Source organism: Myripristis murdjan, chromosome 7, assembly GCF_902150065.1.
Source record: "Myripristis murdjan chromosome 7, fMyrMur1.1, whole genome shotgun sequence".
Taxonomy (NCBI): Eukaryota; Metazoa; Chordata; class Actinopteri; order Holocentriformes; family Holocentridae; genus Myripristis; species Myripristis murdjan.
In genome coordinates this window covers 20959822-20975372 of record NC_043986.1, presented here as the reverse complement: position 1 = coordinate 20975372, position 15551 = coordinate 20959822, and the positions used below count along the sequence as shown (strand labels likewise).

General features: G+C 43.4%; 1 protein-coding gene across 8 annotated transcripts in view; it reads left to right on the top strand.

Annotated features, from left to right (window-relative positions):
- The window catches only part of anks1aa (ankyrin repeat and sterile alpha motif domain containing 1Aa), a 68025-nt gene that overhangs the window by 46083 nt on the left and 6391 nt on the right, over positions 1 to 15551 (top strand). For 7 of the 8 annotated variants that reach the window (XM_030055279.1, XM_030055278.1, XM_030055283.1 and 4 more), the window contains 10 exons: positions 11 to 80; positions 4102 to 4214; positions 11322 to 11420; positions 11636 to 11782; positions 11884 to 11991; positions 12562 to 12732; positions 12983 to 13120; positions 13220 to 13291; positions 13400 to 13486; positions 14082 to 14219. In XM_030055279.1, coding sequence (XP_029911139.1) covers positions 11 to 80; positions 4102 to 4214; positions 11322 to 11420; positions 11636 to 11782; positions 11884 to 11991; positions 12562 to 12732; positions 12983 to 13120; positions 13220 to 13291; positions 13400 to 13486; positions 14082 to 14219 — 1143 coding nt within the window. The remainder of the gene's footprint in view (positions 1 to 10; positions 81 to 4101; positions 4215 to 11321; positions 11421 to 11635; positions 11783 to 11883; positions 11992 to 12561; positions 12733 to 12982; positions 13121 to 13219; positions 13292 to 13399; positions 13487 to 14081; positions 14220 to 15551) is intronic. The other variant, XM_030055281.1, reaches the window with a different exon arrangement.

Here is a 15551-nt window from a genome sequence, read left to right as displayed (position 1 = left end):
CTCTCCTCAGATCGAGAAGATCATGACACTGATTGGTGCTGGCATCGATTTTTCCAGAGATCAGCAGTATGCAACACCAGGTGAAGTAATTCTATTGTCATTAAACTTTGGGAATACCAGCTCCTGAAAAAAGCAAATGGACTACAATGTGTATTATTTCCTAAAGAACCCTGACTCCTGTGCCGTTCTTTCCCTACCTCAAAAGCATTTCTTTACAAAATGGCCAGCTGATGTTGTCTTTATAATTATCAATCCATGTTTAGGGTTTAAAGGAGAAAAGAGTAATTGGATAGTTTTCCTCTGTTCTTGGCACGCATTCATATCTTCTTGTACTCATTTCCGTAATAAATTTCACCACTGCTGTATTATTTATGTATTTTGAATCTCATCATAAGTCTTTAAGGTTTGACAATAAAAGTTTGAATCGCTTTCTTGGCTATAATAGGCAGAGATAATTCAAAGTATGGACAGCTTTAGTATGGACAGCATTTCAATGTCTGCTCTTTCTTCGAAAACTAACACTAGAATTTATAAGTAATGTGATAGATATGGAATTGTTTTATTATTGTCAAAAGAGCTTTTTTGACGCAGTCCTTGACGAATTTTTGTGAAGGCATTCTTGTCATGGAACCATTCCTCACACGTCCTTCAGGTTATTGGATCCATATCAGCACCTTCAAGGGAATGCAAAGGTCCTGAAAAATATATTTAATCAAGGAGGCAGCTCAAAGTAAATCCTAATTAAGGTAACGACACAGACTTTGGGTACAAAAGCATCATCAAGGTGGACCCTTGGTCTGATTTAATACAACACAGGAGGAGAGGAATTGGCACCAGCAGCTTCAGTGAAGGGCAGGTCAAGGCTTTGGATCGGCTCACTGGCTAGCCCATACTGTTAGAATGGAGTCAATTAGAGACTTTGACAAACAGCATTAAAAAGGATGTTAAGAATTCAAATTTTCAAACTCTTCATGTAAAGATGAACACATAAGTCAATTGTGCATGGGTGCTGGTGCATGAGGAAATCGTTTATTTAGCTATTTTTTTAGCAACATACAGATGGAGTCTAGACTTCAGTCACATTGCACAAAGACTTGGAGATCTGAAAATGGATGGTATCATATTCCTTTTGCTATTGTTTGTCAAAGTCGCAGATCAGCTCCATTCCCAGAGAAATGGCAACAGTTTTTGAAGCCTTCATTCTTTATGTGGTGAACAATTTGGAAACTTGATTTGTCTGGCATTCAGTCGGGCAGAGTACATGATACAAAATAGAGAGGTTGCAATGGTATTCCTTTTTCCCTGGGTACTTAGAGTAGCAGACATGAAGGGACTATGCAGAGAGGAGTGTGATGGGTTCATTTTTGACTCTTTTCTGTGGAGTGCAATATAACCCAAAAGGGGACAATGACTGTCCTTGGTTAGTACCCGGTATATTTTTACACCACAGGACACATCTGCAGGTCATATTATTAGATCTTGCTTTGTAAGGATTCAGTGCCTGCTGCCCTGCCTTTTTTCTGTTGGGCTCTTCAATAGCATCATGTGGCTTGCCTGTCCTTGGGGCTGATGGATGGCTCCCTGGGACTATGGTAGTATACCAGAACCATCAACTCCATTCCTGTCAGCCTCCAGGTCTCCCATTATCATACGTTCACCTCCAGTTTACACTGAAAGCGTAGCCTAAGCCACAATGCTCAGTATGTCCTCCTCTTGTGTTTGTTATGGTCTGCATTAGAGCGAGCTGTTTAAATATTAACTGGTATGCATGTCAGGGGATGAGCTCATTTTGCTTTGTAGACTTGAAGAAAACCGAGACCACTGCAGTGTAGCTGTTAGTGCCCATCCCACCACGGGTTGCATGTGGCTGGTTTGAACCTGCTTTTTGAGCATGAATCCTCTCTTCAGTACGTCTGAGCCTCAGCCTTTTCAACCGCCTTGCTCACAGCTCCATCTCAATGAAGCTGCTGTCAGCGGGCCATCAGGGGACGTGCTGCAAAAGAAGTCTCTGAGAGAAGCACAGTGTTTGATGCACATGTGAGAAGCTGCAGCTCTGTTTTTCTCTCTGATTCAGTCCACTGTTTACCTCCTTGCAGTGTTGACTGTGGAGGCCTGTGATCTCTTGAGCTGATGGGCTCTGCACCTACAGCCCCTTGTCCTTTTCTGCTTTTGACTGATCAACTTCCTTATCAGAGAGAAATGGTTGAAGAGAGGCATATAGTGTATTAAGAGTGAAAAAAGAAAAGAGATTTGGAAGAAGGAGAACCTCAGGGGCAAATGCAAGTGACAAGTGGCAGGGGTCTGTACTTGAAACCGCAGCTCACAAAGAGCAGCCACCTGCAGTGTCTCTGAGAGAGAGAGGGGTTGGGGAGAAAAGGGGGGAGGGAGTGGAGAAACGCAAGCGAGCAAGAGACAGGAGAGAGAGAGTGAGTGAGGAAGGGAGGAGAGAGGAATTGCAGGCAGCAGCACTGTGAACAGCCAGGACAATAGAAGGACGCCACCCCAGCATCTGTAGGATTGACTCTTCATCAGCCTGAAGCATCAGCGGACTACAGAGCCGTTCTGCAAATGTGGCAGCATCTCGCAGATTGCACCAGACTGAGGAAAGGCAGTTTTGGCGCCCACTGGTCCGCAGAGGAGTTGAGCCCGGTGACCGGGCGTTCCTAAAGTGCTTGTTGAAGTAGCTGATTGGACGCTTAACCGGATCTTTTCTTTTTTGATACATGTGTCAGCTTCTGGAGTGGCCAAAAATGGGTAGTATGACGTGGGAATCTCCTCTTGAGCAGGATTGGGTTTGCAGTAGGTTGCATAGATGAAGTGTGCAGTTACAAGGTGGAAGAAAAGCTTTAAATGTTCAGCTTCATTCATCTTATATTGTGATATTTCTTTGTTATAGCAAGTTGCAGAGTTTTCTTTATCTGTATTCCTGTGCAACATGACACTAGTCTTCTGAATCTCTTAACTCTCTCTCATGGGCGGATAGAACTGGTTTGAAATTATAGTCTTCTGCAGGCAACTTATGTGATGTGTCAACTTTTAACTGTGATTGAGAGCCAGTATACAAATTTGGAGAGTGAAAATTAATCATGTCAAATAAAACTGCTCCAATTTTTCTCTTATAATGACTGCCTCCAATCATAAATTTCAGTTATACTGGCTCTGGAAATGAATGAATATAATAGATTATGTTTACAAGTGTAGAGACAAATAATTCATTGTGCAAGTCAGACAGCTTGAGCAGTTTGTTGGCTCAGGTTGTGTACAGCCCTCAGCATAGCTTTAGTCCCTGATCAGTCGCAGTTTATTACAGTTGCTCTGTGGTTTTCTTTTAGCTGCTCTGCTGCTCCTGTCTGTCTACTGCTTTCTTTATGCACACTGCCATCTCAAGTGTCCAGGTTCTGTCCGGGTTGTGTGTTGTGGATGGCATACTGACTGTATGTTAGAGTTGTGAATCAGGGATGAGCCTCTTTGGTAATTAACTGACTCTTGTTTCTTATCACAAGTTCCAAAGAACTTTTCACTGGGCCGAAACAAATCATGTCCCCAGGAAAAACACAGTAACTGTTTTGAAAGTGCTGCTCTCCTCTGTGGCCCTTTTGAGTTTCTCCTCATTAAAAATTGGAATTTAATGGGATGAACTGAGTTCTGCAAGCTTATGTTTGGATATAAAAGGCTACCTCCTGACATGTGGGTCCCTGTTTTGATTTAATGCTTTTGTTTCTGGCTGGATATGAACAATTTTGTCTTGTTTTCTGACTTGAACATACATGTTTTGTCTGGGCCGACAAACATTGTTAAGTACTTAGTGGATTTTAGCTGGTAATCAACCAGCGTGCACCCTCCACGACATCTACCTTCACCCCTTCCCCCTGAGATCAGGGGTGGTTCAGCCCGTTTCTGGTGATCGTGGTTCGGCCCCCGCTGCCCTGCGGGAGCTGACGCCCTGCCCATAGAGGACACTGTCGCCCCTGCCCTCCTGTTGCTGGTGCGCTCGGCTCTGCTGGCCGAGAATGATGTGGCAATGTCACGTCTCGTCCTCGGAGTGCCGCTGCTACCGGCTGAAAGGTTTCTCCCTATTGAAGCGCTTCCCTCTGTCAGCAGGTGCTGCAGGCCGGCTGCTGGACCAGCCCGTTGGAGACTGGCTGGAGCATGTGGGGCTGCCGCAGTACGAGAGCAAGCTGCTGCTCAACGGCTTTGACGACCTGCACTACATGGTGAGTTACTCATGCTCACTTCCTTTCGCACACACAGTCTCCCTCTTTCAACCTTAGTCACTGTTTTTGCAACTTCTCATAAAGTTTGCTTGTGTTCAGTGTCTCACCTCACCATCTTTTGACAGTTCATTTCATTAACTTCTCTCTTTGTCCCTGACTTTTCCTGTCTGTCCCGGCTTGTCCCTGTCTTGTTTACCTCCTGCCGCTGCCTTTGTGTATTAATCAGATATTGATGCAGCCCCACATTAGCTGAGAGATGATCCCATTAGCCTCCTCTGAAGTCCCATTTACTGAAAATCCCCTTGAGGCGGCTCCCACTGTATTCAATCACATGATTTAGACTTGTCTTGCAGCAGTGAACAAAGGTTGCATGATGTCTTAAAAAGAAAAGTTACTTTTGGGTGGACTCAACAGATAATTCAGTTTTTTAAGCTTTATTATTATCATTTCAGGACTTGGCTCTATGACAATGTATTTCTTGATGTTTGACATTTATGCATCTATCTGGCCAAATATAACCAAAACTTGATTTTCATTAGTATAGGCTTTGTCTGTGGACTTGGCCAATGTGTCTACATTTTACTTGTATTAGGCCAAAAATTAGACCAGCTACCAAATTCTTGGAGGGTTTTTTTTTTTCTTTTCTTTTTATCAGAAACCTCAAGCAGAGATGATACTAGTTTTAACCTTGAGTCTTGACCTCCGATAAGCTGTCAAACAATTTGTCTACAGTAACTTTGGCATCACTAGGCCTTTTTGTATCTTGAGGCGAGACTCTTCCACCTCCCAGCCAGTCCTCCAGCTCAGCAAGCTGCTGTCACAGCCTCTCACCTACAGTCAATAGGCTGCCTGGAAAGCAGCTGCTGCCTGGCCAGAATGGGAGAGCATCTTAATAAGCAATGGGATGCTGTTTGCTGGGCTGACAAGGTTATAAAGCCCACAGTGTGCAGTGCCACTGTGCTTTGGCCCTGTTGTTTTTCTCAGTAATGAGGATTGATGGAGGAGAAAATGGGGGTCCCAGCTGGCTAGCTGAGCCAGTGGGCAAGTTCTAAATGAGACGACCATGTTGTGTGTCAAGATGAAAACTCCCCCTTCTCCATCAGGCTTGTCATACAGCTTCCCTCTTCTGCTCTGCAACCAAGTGCCTTGGAGAGCCATGTGTATTCAGGTTTTCATTTTAGCAAACCAATACACCAGCCGATTACTGAAGGATGAGCTAATGAGTCAAACAAGCTGCTGTAGTGTTTGGCTGGAATGAAAATCTGCATACACACATGGCACATGATGGCAGATGGCAGACTACTCTTGACAACATTCATCTGTCTTCACGTGTATGTATGAGGAACATAGGCACTGTGTTGTTACACTTTATATTATTTCAAATATCGATATTTGAGTTTTCAACTTAATTTCCTATGAGGCATGTTTTTTCCTGCCTTGAGTTATTTTAACCAGAGCTGGTCTTTCATGTTCATGTTGCAGTCACTGTGCATATTGAAAGACTGAAAAATATGACTGATTCCTGCTTCCTGGAAAATTATTTTGCTCTTTCCAGGGTAATTTTGTCTGTTTCAGTTACAGTTATGATGTATCACAGCTGAATATCTTACAGTATATCACAGAATCGCCTGTATTGTATACTATCATTACCATGTACGAAATATCATTATAGTATTATATCGCCAGGTACCCAGTGACTCCAGACATTGTGATAAAGGTTCAGTGATGTTTATATAATCTCTGTCTGTCATGCAAAACCAGAGTCATCAGACCTAATGATTCCCATTGCTGATACCATAATAGATCCACTACTGTTTTACGGTTGGCAGGAGACACTTTGGGCTGAAAACATCTATTGGCTAAACCTGTTCAGGGGTGAGAAAAGTGAAAGAAAACCATGTTTTATTTTATTTTTTCCACTGGTCATGAATCCTGGGTTTGTGTTCCTTACTACAAATAATGCATCTTTGTGCATCGGCTCTGAATACAGCTAGCAACTATGTTATTAATACCAGCTTTTGTGAAGTACACTATAATTTGTCATGCAGAGTTTTGTTATCATCTGGATGATCGTAGTCTTTGCAGCTATCCTGTTAACAGCCTGTCTCTCCCTGTTAGTTTGACTCAGCTGCCTCATGTTGCTTTCAAAAGTCATATTAAGTGGTGATTGTTGGGCCTTTGTCACTGTAGTATAGATCATTCAAACTTACAGTCCTTTTTCATGTTGTATTTCCATTATTTCCTCTACCTCCTGTCTATCAGAGTCCAACATGAGTATGTCTCATTTTGTAATTCATCCTTCTTAGCATCGGCTTTGTGAGGCATAGTGGGGTTGTTGGCGTTACACTGCTGGAAATTTTACAGTAATTGAGTGCAAATTTCATGCCTTTGTCTTATGTTACACCATGGTCTGATTTCCAAGCTGTAGAAATCAGCTTTGTCAGACTAATTTCCGCAGATATTGTTTCCTACTTGAATAATCTAGAGTTATCTTTACATAACATGTGAATAGAGCAGGTCTCCGTGCGTCTGCTTCTATCTTTTTCACCCGGTGACATTAACATCCATGTTTAAGTCTGCACTGAAGTCTCTGAAGTCAGTCTCAAGGTATAATCTGCCTCTTTTCTTTCTGTCTTTAAGTGCTCCCCCTCATCAGCCCTCCCTCTGCCCCTTTTCAGTGCAGAGAGCTGGCAATTTTCTATCTTTCTACAAGGCTTACAGACCACCTGGCTTGCTGAAATCTTTAGAGGATTTAGACAAAAGCCATAACCTTTAAGCAACATTTCCTCCTCTCCATAAATGTTGACCTTTAAGGATCACAGTTTGCTCTCATTTGGAAATTAGAATTGCCCTCCAAGTCACCTTTTCTTTCCAAAACTTTTTTTTAAAAATATGTTTAATGATCCCAAGTGCACTTTTGCACTTGGGATCATCCCCCCATTACCAAGCTGATCCACAGTGTGTGTATCAAACTCAAAACAGTATAAACAAGAACAAGTTTGAACACACCAACTCCATTTCATGTGCACATACAAGCGCACTTATGTCTGGGGAAGCATTGCAGAGTGAAATTTAATTAAGAATTTAATGCTTCCATGGCAGCTCCTCAAGAGCTGAGCTTTTACGATTGCTGGTCAAGAAATCAAATGGACTTGCAGACAGAAACTGTCATCTCTCTCTTATCCTCAAATGGCAGAATTCCACATTAATTGAGCAAATCTGGCCTCTAATGCCGAGGAAATGGTCAAGCAGTCAGTACATTGGGGCCACTCACATTAAAAGCTATGCACTTTCCATACAGTAAATTGCTCTGGATAATAGCATCCTTCAAATGGAACACACTGCCGCCTCTCCAGAGCTGTGGTTTTGTGTTACAATGCAAAATAAGCTTGCAATGCCTACTCTATATTTAAGTTGTTAACTTACTAACCACTATAACACAGCAAACAGCTTTAATTGCAAGTTTCTCTAGAAAGATCTGGGGGCTTCTTTTAATCTTCCCATGACTCACCCATGGGTGCTAACTCAGTCACTGGGAAACAGTGGTCTACATAGAACGCCTGCTGTATCCACTGTGTATGTAGTGTGATCACTAATTAAAGATTGTTTATTCCACCATTCAGCCTGCTGTGATCTCTACCTACACTGCAGGGTCATTCTAGAAGTGGATCAATAACAGCAGTGATTGTATTGTGTTCAAGCACAGAAGCCGAGACGAGCCTCTTTTGAAACCAATTAGATGTTTTTTATCGACTCGTGGAGCAAATGTCCTGATGAAACAAGCTCGGTACAGTCTCGCTCTTCTTGGGTCGTAGCTGACGCTGACAAGTGATGCTTGTAGAAACCAAACAGCTCCTTTTTTGCTCCGCTTTCGAACACAGTCTTGGTGGCTGTATCATCAGTTGTGACAGGGTCAGCGAGGAGAGCTCCAAGTTAGTTTGTATTCGAGGCAACTGTATCGCCAAAGCGCTTCTTCAGGGACATTGCTTTGTTTGAAGCTAGTGTTTATCAAGCCAGCTAGAGGAGAATGGGTTTACTTTAAGTCTTAAGTTAGTGGAGGTGACCCACCATATAGCAACAGCGATGACTTGCCAAGGCAAAGCTGGGTTTTTAATTTAAGACAAGATCAACATCAGAACATACAGCATTTATTTGATCCTTTGCAGCTGCTCTTGTGTCGTGTTGGCAGAGCAAGTCTCATGTCTCTTCATTCTCCCCTCTTTTCCATCTTCAGCTTTACCTCTGCCATTAAACCAAAAACATGGTTGTGCAGTAAAGATCCAAAACCTCCAATATCTGTGGATTCGTATTGAAAATATGGTAATGGCTGCATGCACAACAAGCTCCAGGGAAGGGAATGGATTGATTGATTTTTCTGTTGTGGTAATGGTGATGGTATTGGCATTTTTCGTTGTCCATTTTGCCATTTGAAAAACATTAGCACAGGGATAAGATTGAGCACATAATAGACTGTACTTCATGTACTGCAGTGATCCATCACAAATACTTCAGTCCTTTTATTACAGGTCTATGTTGTCTTATGACATAGCCATTTGAGGGGACAAACTATGACTTTCTATGACGCTACAAGGCCGTCCTTTCGCCGGTCAGAGTGACTGATCCGCGCCCCCAAGCCCATGGCCCGGCCGAATTCACAGTGCATTTAAACCAGAGGGACCCCTGTGGCAGCTCTCCGGATCGGCTGAGGAGAGAGCAGCATCCTAATGAGAGGACAGGGAATGAGAGATATCAGAGATGGATGGGCCACACAAGCACAGATACACAAAAAAATAGTTTACACTACACTGGCTGTATTGTTTCCAGGCATTTTGCACTGATGTCAGTTTTCTTGCACCTAATGTATTCCCAGTTGCTTTTTTCCCCGGTTTCTTGGGGGGAAAAAAGCAGGGACGCATTCATCAGAGGGCATTTCCCCACACAGTTGTCACTACCATGTCATCCCAATCACGCAGTTTTCAAAGCTTTTGTGCGGGGATGAATGATTTACCAAGAGGTGATAGAGGTGAATGTAACAGTTCTGTCACAATAGTTGAGAACTCGGCTACCTTTTGAGGATTGGATAATCCCCTTCAAGCATCCTTCACCTGACAAGGGCACTATTCTAATCTCCTTGGTAACAGCTAAAAATATTTGGGGTTTGGTTCAGTTTGATATGTCAGGGAGCAAAATGTGGAAGCACGGTGTGTGTTACCAATCAGTTCACCTTTCTGCACAGAAACCTCTAGTAATGTGAAACTCCAACAAAGTCATCAAACCCACAAGACCCACTTATCGTCTAAGTTTGGTGCTTTGAGTGTCTGTCATTGTTATGAGTTCAAAAAATAAGAAACTTCAGTGTAGCAAGGCATAAAAAAACAATTCACGACAGATCAAATATGCAGAGACAGTTTGAACAAACACATCAATGCAGATCAACTTAAGAAAATAAAGTGTAGATAACATCCAAGGAAAGGGATGCAAAGGGTGCAGACTCAATCTGTTTATATTTCCACCACAGAGCCATTTATCAGGTAATCTTCAGCAGGATAACAATGTAATGATCCATGCACTGCTGTGCCGTTCCCTCAGCTCCCCAAACTGTCTCAGTCCTCAGCTGGAGACGTCGTGATCAGCACGGAGGTTCTCAGAGATAATGGGCTTTAAGTTGTCTGCTTAGAGTGAGGTATTAGCGAGGCAAAAGAGATGCGGCGTCATGATGTCTCACTTTCCATTTAAGCCCTCACCCAGGCAGTTCAGTCATGACCGACATACAGCGTAAAGCATAACCAAACTGAAAATGCTGGCGTTACATTTGTACGCACAATGGATGTAACGTCACAGTAGAGCTGTGGAGCAGCGGCCCACTCAGCAAACATTGACTTTTAATGATTCCAGACTCGTCACTCTGTGGATTACACTGCACTTTTCTCTTTCAATTCCCCCCATCCCTTCCACTTCCAGCTTGCCACTGCAGCTTCTGCATGGAAAACAGGCCATCAGGTTTGACCTACAGACAGATGCTCTTCTCAGTCCCCTGACTCTGCTCTCTGTGATATGTGTGCGATTTTTTTTTTTTTTTGTGCGTATGCCCAGGTGGAGGCCATAAGATTAACTTGAGGCTCATACTGAACAGTCAGCCGCATGGGTCCTGAGTCCTCATAATTTGCGCCTGAGGCAGCACCATCTATGGAAAATCATAATACTCAAACAGACTACATTTTCTCACTCACCTTTTGCTTTAAGCGAAAGCTGTAAAGAGAGAGCATATCAGGGCCGCTCAAGGTGGACTTGAAATAAATTTTTGCTAAATGATGCTGACGAATGATGCTCAGTGGAGAAATGGAAGCTTGCCTTTTACACATCAGCATGTTTTTCCTTTTTTCCCCTGCAGCCATCAGCTACAGTCAGGTATTGATACAAAAGCATTCTGCCTCTCCGTCTTCTATCCCTCACCACTCTGCAGTTCTGACATTGATTTATCGGTCAGTTATCCGTTGCCTGTGATTGCCACACAGTCTTGAAGGTGATATTGTGCGTAGCTGAAGAGGGGTTTGACCATCGTTCACTCACCTCCCTGTCAGTCCCTTCCCCCACACACTTAAATCTCATTTAAGGGGTTATTGACGTGACCCCCTCTGCTGTAGTCAGTAAGTTAGCTCTCAGAGAGGAGGTTGAACTTCTCACTCAGGAGTAATTGACCTTTTTCTGCAATGGCAGCATTAACCCAGATCGATAGTAAGCCTGCCGGGTGTGCTGTTCTCTTGGTTCTCTTGGTTCTCTTGGTTTCCCTAAACTAGTTTTAACCTTACTGCCTTAGAGCACAAAAGTTCTGCGTTGAACATTTCCATAGATGATTTACCACCAAATAAACACTTATCCCATGACGTCATCATGTACTTCCACCAGCCCCCAGCCCAGATCATGTTGTATTTTCCTTTTTACATTACATGGATTTGCAGAGTGGGACAGTCTGTAGAATATCTGCTTTTGTTTAAATGTATTGCATGTTTTGTGTGCCCTTGCAAGTTTATTGCTATCACATCTACCAATACTTCAGCAGATATCCTATTACAAGGACACTCTTTTTTTGTGTATTTTGTGCTACAGGGTAGCAATGTGATGGAGGACCAGGACCTGAGAGAGATCGGGATCACAGACCCAAGCCACAGAAGGAAGATCCTGCATGCAGCACGTTCCTTACCAAAGGTGACGAACCTTCGATTCCTACTTCACTAGCAATCTCACCATTAACAAGACTTGTTTCAGTGTTTTGTATTTTCTCTACTGTTAGTCTTGCTTTAGTGATGAGGCAGTAGTGTATATTTTAACCTGCAGTCAGTTTGAATGGAGTATTGGATGGGCTGGAAAATGGGTTCATACTCAGCTCATAGCACCAACCTCTGTCCTGTAACCATCATCAGGTGAAAGCCCTAGGCTGTGATGGAAGCAACTCCCTGTCCTCCTGGCTGGACATCCTGGGCCTGCAGGAGTACCTGCACAACTTCCTGGCCAGCGGCTACCGCACTCTGGACTGTGTCAAGAACCTGTGGGAACTGGAGATTGTCAATGTGCGTTAAAAGTGTCATACAAGGATTTTAGTGATTACTCAAAGGTAAAACTGTTGAAGTACTTGACTGCTTGACCACCAGGTTTCCTCTCTCTCTTCCAGGTGCTAAAGATCACCCTGCTTGGACACAGGAAACGCATCATTGCCTCTTTAGCAGAGAGGCCCTATGAGGAACCTCCTGTCAAGCCTCCTCGCTTGTCCCAGATCAGGGTGAGGACCCACATACACCCATGCTGTTTTCTAAAAAGCCTCTAGACATTTTAGAAGATCATTCACTTGATAGTAAAATATTGGTTTACCCTCCAGTCTACAAAAGAGAGTGCAGATGTCACAGATGTGATATCCACCAGCAATTTTGCTTCATGAAGAGGCAACCTAAGCATAGCTACACTTCTTTTCAGAACAGTTACCATAGCTACCAATCTGGTAAAGACATAAATGAAGTGTTTTTTTTGTTTTTTTTTACTAACAGGGTTAGAGTTACAGAAATGTAAATGTGTAATTTTAGCCAAATCTACAGTGCCTTAGATACAGCTCAGTAACATTCCATGAAATAACAATCCAGCTCATCTGCATTTTCCTCCGCCTGAGCTCCCTGCTGTTTCCTCCTTTAAGGCTTGGCCCTGTTGGTTTCCACAAATGATTTATTTATTTAGCGCGCTCACAGCCAGAGCTGTTTTTACGAAAACTTGCAAAATAGAGAGACAGATGCCAGCGGTCGCCATTGTGTTCATCAGTCATCGTGACAGCTCTAATGTGCTCCCGACTCTGTCTCTGCAGTGCCAAGACCTGCCTGGATCCCAGACTTCCTCCCCCCTCAGTCATATGGAGTCCTACACGGGACGCTCCATGGACCCTCTGCTGCCGCTGGGAGAGCCGGGGAAGAAGAAGGTGCCGGATACCGACTATGACATTACCCAAAGAGTCCACAGTGAACGACACAGATCTCATGTTTGTGGTTAATCTGTATCCATCATTTAAGCAAAACCTTGTTATACATGGCCTTTAAAAACCATTACTGCCCCACAAAAAATGTTGAAGATCTCAACAAGATGAGCTGTTAATTGTCTTGTACAAAAAATATTTTGTGACTCAGTAATGCCGTATGTGGCCTACATTCAAAATCACTTTGTGTTTACCAAGCACCAATGAGAAATACATGTGCGCTTACAGGCTTTTTTTTTATCCCTTTTTTCAACAGGAACGGTATGAAGAACGACATAGAGAGCCTCGTCTGACCCTGCGGCCGCCCAGCCTGGCAGCACCGTACGCCCCCGTCCAGAACTGGCATCACCAACCTGAGAAACTCATCTTTGAATCTTGCGGCTATGAGGCCAACGTAAGATTACACACACACCCCTTTGACGCTTGTTCCGCTGAATTTGATTCAGTCCTGTTTCTGCAAATCAAATGTTTTTCTCTGTTTTCCCTGTTGCAGTACCTTGGCTCGATGCTTATCAAGGATCTACGGGGCACTGAGTCCACCCAAGATGCCTGTGCCAAAATGAGGGTAGATTACAGTCCCACCTGCCAAGTTGCTGTAGATAAACATGCAAAACGCACCTAAAGGTAGCAAGACTAAAGTCCTTTCTGTTTTTGTTGTGCTTTTGTCCTCAAGAGGTCGACAGAGCAGATGAGAAAAGTCCCGACCATCGTCCTCTCCATCACCTACAAGGGTGTGAAGTTCATTGATGCGGCCAATAAGGTTAGCTGCCCAAACTCTGTTCTGCTTGGTGTGAAATTGTTTGACCCGTGTCGCTCTGTATCCAAGCAGTGATGTTGTCCATCATGTTGAACACAGAGTGTAAATACATCTGTTGTGTGTGTGTGTGTGTGTGTGTGTGTGTGTGTGTGAAACTAGTATAAAATCACATCACTCACACCATTTCCCAGTCTCACTGCCATGATTTCAAATGTCATGCCTGAATTTACGTCAAACTTGTCCATTTGTCTGCTCATGCTGACATTTATTTGACATTATTAAAAAATGACTTTGAAGTGGTGTGTTGGTTTCTCAACCTTCTGTTGCCTCCTAATGCTGGTGCGGGTGTAAAACCCAGTTAATGTCTCACTCACATTTCTCTCTTCACTCTCTTCACTTTCATAACTCATTTTTTACAGCTTTTTAGTTTTATGTGACAGAACTTTGTGTCCTGACAATACCATAAAATAGAAACTTAAGAAGTACTCAGAGAGTGGGCTGCCTCCCCACTTAAAAATGAATGTTGTGTTATTTACAGTCTAAATATCCACTGTCCCGTTAATTATTCCCTTGTCATTCGTGCTTTTTCGTTGTGCAGAACATCATTGCAGAACATGAGATCCGTAACATCTCGTGTGCAGCCCAGGACCCAGAGGATTTGTGTACATTTGCATACATCACCAAGGATCTGCAGACTAGCCACCACTACTGCCACGTGTTCAGCACAGTAGACGTGGTAAGCGTGTCTGTTGTATTGTGCCTTTCTTATGCACCGTCTCCATCGTCCCAGTCCTGCGTCCCGCTGAATCTGTCTCACTGATTTACTTACAATAAAGTCAAATCCACATTTTCAGATGAGCCAGTTTGGATCTGTGCTAACCACTGACCACCACTATATTGTCAGCTGAAATGCTGACAGTATAGTGGTAGTGGCAGTTATTTTGACTGATTTTTGCCATTAGAGGCAGTGGCATTTTAGTGGGAAGTAATGTTTACATCATAATTTTCAGTTTCATTGAAAAAATGATGATTATGTGATTTTTGCTGGAGTCAAATGAGGCCTGGACACCACAACACTTAATTTGTAATGGGATTTTGTCACACGGTTTACCTTTATCAAAGGTAAAATGCATTTCCTGCAGTTTCAACATTGCTCTTGGCCATATTGCAATTGTGATAATATTTCAGCTGATTGCTTAGCCCTACTTTAAATCCTCTCCCCCTTGTCCTCATCTCTCAAACTAGTAGCTGTAACACTCTGAGGAGACGAGACAGGCTGCACCATCATCCCAGTTATCTCTAGACGTCCCTATCTTTTTGAGGTTTCACGCTTCAGTGGGAGCTGATTACCTCTTCATAGACAGTACTACTCTGCAGCCATTATAACTAGCCCTGCATTCCTTGCACTGTCCCACCTGAGATATGATTATTATCCTGCTAATCGGCCTCATAACGCAGCAGGGGTCAGTCCAGACCACTGTCTGGAAAGGGTAAACGAGACTTGAGTTACAGTGGCATACACTGCTCTTCCTGTGATTAGAGCTGTGATGTCAAGACGAGGTGCTGCCCCACAGCAGCGCTGCTGCAACCTGATAGCCATCAGACGGGAGGGAGGATAATAGCTCTGAGATGTGATCAGTTATTTTAAACTGTATTGACCATCCTGCTGCTATCAGCCTCCACCAGATACCCAAGTCTCATTCTTCAACACAATGGAGGAGTGCAGGGCCGATCCCATTTAGTCCAGCTGGTGTGACACATCAGGACTTTAACTAAACAGAGGGCTATGCTTCGATGTTTATCTGCTATTTTATTTTGGGGTTACAGATGATTTCAGGGCTCTGTGTTGTGTTTCTGTCAAAATGATGTAAGGTTTCAACTCTGTGATTGTTTTTTCAACCTCCCCACATGTGTAGTGTAGGACAGAGAGGAGAGGGGGAGACTTATCTGTATGGCTGGGCTGTTTGGGGAATGCATTAAAAACAATAGCTGCTTTCACCACCTTATCTTCCCCAAACAAATCAAGGACCCTCAAAGCTTCTATTTGTCTGTGGTGCTTGTTCACATT